General features: G+C 40.5%; 1 protein-coding gene across 1 annotated transcript in view; it reads right to left on the reverse strand.

Annotated features, from left to right (window-relative positions):
- chd1 (chromodomain helicase DNA binding protein 1) overlaps positions 1–9,207 on the reverse strand; it is a 30,906-nt gene extending 21,699 nt beyond the window's left edge. Inside the window, exons 1-14 of the mRNA XM_062412415.1 lie at positions 8,862–9,207; positions 7,090–7,199; positions 6,437–6,638; positions 4,709–4,828; positions 4,377–4,570; positions 3,608–3,882; positions 3,210–3,435; positions 2,634–2,734; positions 2,367–2,545; positions 2,112–2,236; positions 1,595–1,811; positions 1,297–1,386; positions 1,024–1,214; positions 378–566 (exon numbers count right to left, since the gene is read on the reverse strand). Of these exons, the coding sequence (XP_062268399.1) occupies positions 378–566; positions 1,024–1,214; positions 1,297–1,386; positions 1,595–1,811; positions 2,112–2,236; positions 2,367–2,545; positions 2,634–2,734; positions 3,210–3,435; positions 3,608–3,882; positions 4,377–4,570; positions 4,709–4,828; positions 6,437–6,638; positions 7,090–7,142 (2,162 nt within the window). The 5' untranslated portion in view covers positions 7,143–7,199; positions 8,862–9,207. The remainder of the gene's footprint in view (positions 1–377; positions 567–1,023; positions 1,215–1,296; positions 1,387–1,594; positions 1,812–2,111; positions 2,237–2,366; positions 2,546–2,633; positions 2,735–3,209; positions 3,436–3,607; positions 3,883–4,376; positions 4,571–4,708; positions 4,829–6,436; positions 6,639–7,089; positions 7,200–8,861) is intronic.
- Positions 9,208–9,437: the final 230 nt, after the last annotated feature.

The following is a 9,437-nucleotide window of genomic DNA, read 5'->3' on the forward strand; positions in this document are numbered from 1 at the left end:
GTGATCGGTCCGCTATCTACATCCTTTCCGGAGTCACATTTCCGGTTTCATGCCTCATAATACCGGCAGAAACCATGGAAGATTTAGAAGAACGAACATGGACCAAATAGAAGAGCGTTTGGCAGAAGAGGTCCGAAAGTATGTGACATGGTTGAGTCACACTGTCAACAGTCCGCACCAGGGCAGGGGGGCGTGGCGGCGTGATTGGCCCAGTCCTTCATATTTTTTTCTGTATTTGGCCCTTGGGACAAAAAGTTTGGACACCCCTGATGTAAGTTTGCTAACCTGGCAAGCTGGTGTGAGATTAAAAGGTCCATGGCGATAACTATTACATAACAACATATTTGCATTGACAAAGGGTAGTTTCCAGCTCTTACTTGTAATACTGTTTCTGAATGGCGCTCATCTCCACTCGGAGGATCTGCTCCACTTTGGCCGGAAGGGATTTCTCCACGTCTTTCTTGACTCTGCGCAATAGAAAAGGCTCCAGTTCTTTGTGCAGACTTGTGTAGCCTGACTCCCTGCCTTTACCATGGTCCTCCTCAAATATCTCCCAAGAGTGAAACCTTAAAAACATGAGAAAAACATGGTGAGGTTGTAGCGATACGGTCAACTCAAGTTACAATTCGTCTTTAATTCCTACTTAGATGCAGAACATGCAAACATTGTATTGTCTTACTTTGTACAAAGCATCTCAGGTTTGTTTGTATTATATAGTGTCATATTGCTACACTACCATTTATAATGATCATTTTTAATGAAGCTTACCAACTGGATAAAGACCAGTAACGAAACAAAACTTTTACTTATTGCAGACGTCTGAGTTTCTCTATGTCTTTTATTTGTATAACCAAGGCCTTTTAAAGTTTAATAAGATTATGACGGGTCACCAAAGGCTAGATAGATAATGGGAAACACATCGCTTCTTGCTGTGATAAATATCAAAATGTACTGGACATGGTTGTTATACTTCAGCTACAAAAACCAAGTTAGTCTTCAAGTGTAACAACTGATGTGGCATACTTCTCAGGCATAATGAAGTGCAGGAGGGACCAGAGCTCTTTCAGCGAGTTCTGCAGCGGTGTTCCCGTGATCAGAAGCCTGTGATTGGACTTGAAGTCCATCATGGTCTTATAGAGGAGGGAATCGTCATTCTTCAGTCGGTGCGCCTCATCCACACCAATGAATGCCCAGTTAACACCACCCAAAAAGGACTGGAGACACATATACAGTTATGTTACATGTTAACATTGTACTGTACATATTTTGAACAGAAGAACTTTAATCATTGCTGACCTTATCTTTGAGAAGAATCTCATATGTTGTGAGAAGGATGTTCAATTTCAGTCTCTTGGTTTGGACATGCATCCACTCATGTGTCCTGATCTATAAAATCAAAACGATAGTGAAAAGAAAACATCCAAAATGTTAAGACAGCCATTAACATACTGCAATCACGAGGCTTGCACCCTCAACTGAAGGAAACGAGGGAATGTGATATTGCACCAATCCAGTACAAATATTCCCCCGGTATGACCTTGTGACGAGACATTCACCTATACTGTGTGTTTAACAGATGCCTGAATCATCATACCATGGTCCTGCTGCTGATGTCTCCCAAGTACACCACTATATTCATCTTAGGCGCCCAAAGCTGGACTTCTCTCTGCCAGGAGACAAGTGTAGAGAGAGGAACAACGAGCAGGAAAGGTCCATATAGTTGGTGTTCATTGAACAAGTAGTTGAGGAAGCTGATGGTCTGGATGGTCTTCCCTAAACCCATCTCATCTGCAAGGATACAACTGTTGCCTCTACCAATGATGAAAAAGCAGAAGAGAGAAATAGCAAAGTTCAGATTTGATATCTGCAACACATCTGAGTTATGAAACATTCAGCATTTGACCATGGGGTATATTCCATTCATATATTAGATGTTAACGTGCAATTGGATGCAAAACTTGGGATGGTGGCCTAGTAACCACAGACACTGGACACATTCTACAAGTGCACTAATAAATATCTCTGTGACCACTTTACAACGAGATGAGGAGCTTGTTTGTTTCACTTTTGGACAATGCAATTATAGAATTTAGGGAATGCTTAAATCGTACTTGCACCAGGAGTGGGCCATCCAGTTTAAACTATCCAGCTGGTAGTCGCGGAGCTCCAGTCCATCACCTCCTATGTAAGCTGGCTGCTTCTTTAAGGCTACAAACCTGGGTCTCTGTTTAAGTACCTACAGGAAGAAAAAGACGCTCGTCAGTCACAGATTACACCAAGCTGAACTAAAAAAACTCTACTAATCGACCAAGGAGCAACACATGATCAACTCAGCCACCACCAGTCGAGACTTGGCAATACATTACCTTGCAGTCTCTGAATGGAATGTTTTTGGACTGGTTTCTGGTCATATAGTCATCGATGCATTTCTGGAACTTCTTGGAAATCAGGGCGCCGTCTTCCCAACTACACTCCGAGTATGGTAACCCCTGCCACTTGCACAGGTAGTCTGGGTAACCAGCCACTGACTTCTGGTTTGAATGACCTGCTCGAAGGAAGTTAGAGACGTATTTAGTTACTCAAAAAAAGTGGCTTCAAATATACAACTGAGCAATACACAGCAAAAAGCGCACCTATTATTCTTTCCACTATTTGATACTGAGAGTGCAAGTCATCAATCAATTCTTCCTGACAGTTGAAGTATTCTATATCCTCTGGTGAAGCCGCCTTTAACCTGGGAAGACAGAAAAGAAAAACAATTAGAATGAAAAACACTGTATTCAGTTTAATACAAATTCTTTCAGTTAGTACAAAATAAAGGTTAGCATTTCAAAAACTCTGGTTGCAATACCACAGAACAGCAACGCAATGGTTCAACCGAAATAAATGAGTCATCTTTTGTTAATAGGAATAAATGTCACTAAAATGAAGTTAGAACAAAGATAGAGTTGATGACATGTGGGTTGTTGTATATTTTATTTGTGAGTGTATAAGGATAATAATGCTTATATTTATGCATTTCTTTTGTGAGGATATGGTCATTGTCTTGACCAGGGAGTAATTGGCCACTGTTTATCATGTGGTTGTTGTCATCTTATTTGTCCAGGTAGACTTTCCTGCTGCTCAGTGGTCAGTAGGGTGGTGCAACTCTCACTGGCTGAATTTATAATTGTGATAAAGTAGGCAAGATTAAAAAAACAAGCTCTCACCATCTCTTTTTTTCCTGGTCCTTCTTCTTAAAATTGTCCAGTTTCTTCATGCCCTTGACGTTCTGCAACTTTAGTGTGTCTTCAGTCTCCCAGGTATTGTGGATATGGGCCCAGTTCTTCCACTTAATCAAATACTGGACATCACCGGCCTCTTTGTTTGGATTGAAGTTGCTGTTGGGGTCCCCGTCTGCTTCTATAGCGTATACAGTGGTCACACTTCCTACTGCTGTTTGGGGAAAATATATAATCGTAATATCAATCATCCATCTAATTTTATTTGTATAGCCCATATTCATAAATCACAATTTGTCTCATAGGGCTTTAACATGGTGATAGTAATTAACTCACCAATAGAACTTGGATAACAATGGCATTCAGTTTTAGAGTGGTATATTTACCTCTTTTCCTTCCTATCCTGCACTCCATCACTCTTTCCAGAGTTTCAAACTCATCTTCCTCAGGTGGTGGTACATCTTCACCCACAGCCTCCACCACATCGTCTGAGTCTGTCTTCAGTTCCTCATCCTCCTTGTAGCTGATGTTGACTGTGGCCTGCCGCCGTGGTCCAGCAGATGCCACCTTCTTGTAGTTATCATCATCATCCTCAGATGAAGAGCCCTTCTTTGTTTTCTTCTTTTGAGAGCTGCTTTTCTTCCCATTGCGAAAATTCATCCTGAGACATGACAAGAAGTGAAAAAATAATGCATATATCAACTTAAACTCTATTAACTCTTAGTATTTCGTAAAGGATTAGATGTCTGATGATCGATACCTAAACTGCTAAGTTGAGTGATCACTGGGAGAGGAAATAATTGAAAACAGATCTCTGATTTGTGAGAAGAAATAGAGATGTGCGGACTGTAAATGTAATTCAGGAGCAAGTATGCACTAACATGCATTACCCCACCCACCCAATCGGCTAACTTAACTTCAGGATATCACTAATAAATCCATTTAGAAATAATGACTATATCCCATGTCCTTTTTCTATTCGAATGATATCATACTCTTTGTGTATGTCTTCTCAGTTTTAAGGAGAAACACATTATTTGATAAATTTTTATTGCGCCCCTTCAATTTCTTTATGAAAAAAGGAAGCGTCATTCCCTCGACAATAATGTAACCCTGTGTACCCAGGCAACAGTTAAAGTGCAGCTGTCCACTTACTTGGTTGGAGGTTTTCTGCTTTTCGTTTTGTGACTAGGCTCATAGTCTGATGCTGTTTCCTCACTCTTGTTCTCTGCTGAGGAGTCTGATCCAGAACCACTCCCAGATCCAGAACCTGATCCAGAGTCAGAGGAACCTGAATTTCTTTTCCTTTTGGATCCACTTGATGAATCTGATTCATCACTTGATGAGTCCTAAATAGTCATAATCAAAAACAGAAAGTTGATGAATCAATCTACAGATGTTAAATTTATCTCAGAATGGTATAGACTAGTTGCCTGTTAAGATGAAAATGTGTACTGGTTTTAATTAATTAAAGTTAAAAAACTAACCCCATCGGATCCACTATTCGAGGAGCTTTGTCTCTGCTGAAGCTGCTGCTGCTGAAGCTGCTGTTTCCGGAGCATAGCAGACCTCTGCACCGCTAGAATACTGGGGTTGGACTTCCAGAACTGAAATCAATGAGGGTGGTGGAGGGTTAGCCAAAATATGCAAGGTTTTAGAAACCTACATAAAACAACAGTTGGCTGCCACGAATTGGGTAGGCTTTTGTTTGAATTGTATTGTTATTGGTTCTTATCAATTTCCTGTTTCAATATCAAAAGTAGTAAAAAAAACAGGAGGTTTAAAAAGGATCAGTGTGTAATATTTAGATGAAAGTATCTATTGGCAGAGATTGAATATAAAATAGGGATGCACAATATATATCGGTCGATATATTATCCGGCTCGATAATCAGATTTTATATTATTATTTGTTTATCGGAATCGAAAATTATAGCCGATCAAACGTTCGATAAACACTTGAGGTGGTCATGACGTCATACATCCGTGCCTGTTCATACCATCATGATGTGTTTACGTCGGAAAAGAAAACTGTGTCGCTGGTGTGGAAGTTTTTCACAATTACTGAGTGTGACTGTAGGATTGCAATTTGCAACAAATGCGCAAAGGTTGCGAGAGGGGGAAACATTTTAAAACTACCAATCTCATAAGTCACCTTAGAGTCCGTCATCGAATCGATGACGTATTGCGAGAATACAAAGTGCTTGCAGCCAGCGTTAGTGAGGAAAAAAGGCCAAAAGGAGTCTAAGTGCAGCAGTGCCTATCAAAAGGCATTTGAGAACTGCAGGAAGTTTGCTAGATACAGTCCATGTGCTTTTGTCAGAATTATCAGGCTTTCAGTTCTATAATCACCTATATTTTTGAGAGCACATTATTTTAACTATATTAATACATTGACATCTTAGATGGGTTAGGGGTCTCTTATGTCAAAATATCTAATTTAAAAATCATTTGAAGGGGAAATTTGCCACCTCCACCAAGAAAAAATTCTGATGTACTTTACTCAAGATCTAAATGAAAACTCAGAACTAAGTCAGAACATATTTTTTGTGTTAACAATGTGTTAACTTATTTTCTTACTATAGTTAGCTATTTTACCCCCAGGTGTGCATACGCTACAGAATATTAATTTATTTTTAAGAAATTTGACATCGTTATCAGTATAGACCATGTGAGGCATGTAATTATCGGTTATTGGTATCGGCCGGAGAAATCCAAGATTAAAAAGTGCAAGCTTAATATCTAATAATCCTAGTGATGTTTTCAGGGATGTGCTTTAGTTAAATTGAGGCAATATCTGTTTTCCCTTCGTATTTATTTATTTCAGAGGGCTACGATTAGATTATATTCAATAAACGATGCATTGCTTCTTCTGCAGTACTTTGTCTGCAGCCTGTGTGTGTATGTGTGTGTCTGTCTGTCTCTCACAAAACTGATATCCACATGTATTCTGTTATTAATCAAGGACGTTGGGTTATGAATCCAGATTGTTCTGGTCACTTGGCTTAACTACAGGTGAACAAGTTGCGCATGGGTTTAAATAGGTCCGACACTCGAAAAGGACACTCTGACACGGTAACGACCAGACCAGACTTTAATGTGCATCTGTCCAGATCTTGAGACAGCAGTGGTTATAATTATGCAGCAGTGGGACATCGCCAAAAAAAATTACGTCGCAGAAAACAGGAATCATTCTTCAAAATCACATTTCTTTACCTCAGCTCCATCAATGTTTGACTTATTTGATGGTTCCATCTTCTCCTTGGCTTTCTCTGTGTCAGAGTCAGACTGGCTGCCGGAGTCTGAGCCACTTCCTGAGTCACTGCTTCCTGATTGGCTGCTACTGCTGGAAGAGCTGGAACTAGAGCCTGAGCCCGACCCCGATGCAGACCCCGATCCAGACTCATCATCAGAATTACTGTCAAATTAAACGAAAAGTCATGAAAAAAAGATGTGAATAAGAAATTAATCATTTGCAAATGTCATTGTCATACAAGAGTAAAAATTCAAATTACGAGACAGCCCCATCATTAACTTCAATGATGCAACTGCATTGGCAATAAAAGTTTCTAATTGCACAACGTTATTGTTTCTGCCATTATAGCTTTCTTGAATTTAAAGATGCACTGCTGTACATGAAAAAAAAAATTGTGTTCAAAACAATGCTTGCAGTCATGAGTCTGTAACTTTGGAAACTACAGATATCAGTGTAAGCAAGCTCCAAATGACAACGTCACAGACATAGAAATGGGAGACAAGAGGTCCAAAAAAATTCTACTACTGTCTAATTATAAAAATGAAGGGTGAAATATTCAATCACACATCCCCATCTTATCTGCAACAACTGAAATAAGGCATCAAAAATGTACCTTGATTCTCCACTGCTGTTGCTTGCACTTTCCTCCTCATTGCGTCCAGCCATGTTGAAGTCCAAAATATAGACTTCCCCCTGACAACCTCTATGTTCCACGTGGTTAAACTGTGAAACAAGATGCACAATAAAAACATTAGAACTAAAATCTGGAAATTGTGAGGACTGTATATTGATCCTGTACAGTAATTCATAGCCTGTCTATGGGCAGATACTGAGCCAACATATAGACTGAATCCCAAATTGCCCCTGACACTTGGCCTTTAGTGTGAGTGATGTATGATGTTGAAAAGTGCTGCACAGAAATGTACCATGTGAATGTGTGTATGAATTGCAAATCTGTACTGTAAAGTGCTTTGAGTGGCCATCAAGAATAGAAATAGCTATGATAATACAAACCATTTACCATCATTGGAAAATTATACAATGTAGGTAGAAATCCTGGTGCTTATAAAGTCAAATGCAATAGCTTTTGTAGCATTTACAGCTGAGTACACCGTACCTGACAAACTATCCTCCCTGTATCAAACCAATAAATCTTCCTTGAAGAAATGACAATTTACTTTCACGTGATTTTTAACGTTAAGTGTCTAAAGTCACTGATGCTCTGCGCTTCGATCGTAGGAGATTTAAAGGGTCTCGCTTGCACAACAGAACGCTTTCTTGATGAATATGTCAAGTTAAAAGCACAACAAACAGATCAGTGTGGATGGCTGTGGCTACATGGAACTTCACTGCATTTGCTCCCTCGACGCAGCGGCCTAAGAGGCCGGCTCAGCAGCATGTTTCCACATTGACACAAATCTCCCTGGACCCTTTAATATTCAAGAACCCGACTATATATTTTCCATGGTCAAAAACACCCTGTGCTAAACGGCGTTGTACCAATCCACATGCTGTCGGGGTGAGGGGAATAGTTGGTCTTCCTACGGCAACAGTTTAGCTTGCTGCTAACTAGCCAAAACCGGCTAACGACGCAAACATTAGGTATTGGCGGGGCACGTTAGCCGCAATGTATATACAGACCACCGCGCCAGACACTATTTAATAAGTCAAATAGAGACAGAAAACAGGATCTCATAACAAACTACAGTACCATATTGCCATAATCGTCTAGTTGGTTAGCCTCTGGCTCTTAAATACAAGCGCTTGCAGTTTGCTAGCTTTTAAGTGTTATGCTAATATTATGATTTACTAACAGATAACCAGAACACTCACAAAACAGTATAGGCAACGATTACAGTTGTAATCCCTAGATATATGCAGTTAACATGTGGGTAAATGTTAAAAGTCGTGTCATTATTTATTAGACGTCAACGTGGGTTCGATAAACATGGAGGGGGATGATAGTGCAGCGTTTAGTGGGGTTGTCAAGGAAAGTAGCATCGGCTAACGTTCTGAAGCACGCGGCTACCACGGAAGCTAACAAAATTACAAAACTTTGTCCCAGTTCATCTGAGCAGGGAACCGCTGGAATGTTCACCTTCCAACCAGAGTCCACACACGCGGTTTAGCAGATAGCGATGTGAAACTACGCTTATGTCTGTGCAAGTAGTGCAGCGCGGAAGATATATAAACGTATTTACCATTGAATATTAAACCAGAAACCAAAACTAGCTAAGCCAACTTCACCCTCTTCCATCTTGTTTTAATTCGCCGCTCACTTCTCGCGGCTTTTACCACATCAACAGCTAACATTAGCAGACTTTCTCGCCTAACGAGGGATGCTTAGCTCCAAGCTGTGTGTTACCCGCTATTGTTTTATGTTACCTGTGAAACTCCAATGAAATAGTTATCCAGATCCGCTTTTTCACTTCAGAGGTCCTTTCTTCTTTTATTTAAACAGTGAGCTAGCAGCTGCTGGTAGCTAACGCTACCCTGCGCTAGCTAGCTATCTCCCAGTTAGGGAGAGCAGCCGCGGACGACTCAGTTCGGTAAAACTGGTGCAATGTTGTTTTTCCTCTCCCTCAAAAAAACAAAGTAAGTCCCCTTTCCCGTTGTGGATGTAAGCAAACCGCGCTGCTCGTCGGTCAACTGCGATCGTAGAAAGCTTGCATTTCAATCCAGGTTCTTCCGACAACCGGCCTCCGCCATGACGCCGAAGGGTTCACTTCACTAGGAAACCCCGGGCAGTGACGTAACGACCGTGCTCCTCACTATACAGTAGCCGCACATCTGGCAACACACACTTGATACAGAGCAAATAGATGCACGTTGAAATGTTAACTTTGACCAAAACCACATATGGAACTTCAGATGCAAACAGGTCTATTTTATCCAGCGATGGGATCTTAGTCGAAAACAACACAGTGTAGGTGATTTACATCACTATCATGATGCACATTT

Source organism: Platichthys flesus, chromosome 19, assembly GCF_949316205.1.
Source record: "Platichthys flesus chromosome 19, fPlaFle2.1, whole genome shotgun sequence".
Lineage (NCBI taxonomy): Eukaryota > Metazoa > Chordata > Actinopteri > Pleuronectiformes > Pleuronectidae > Platichthys > Platichthys flesus.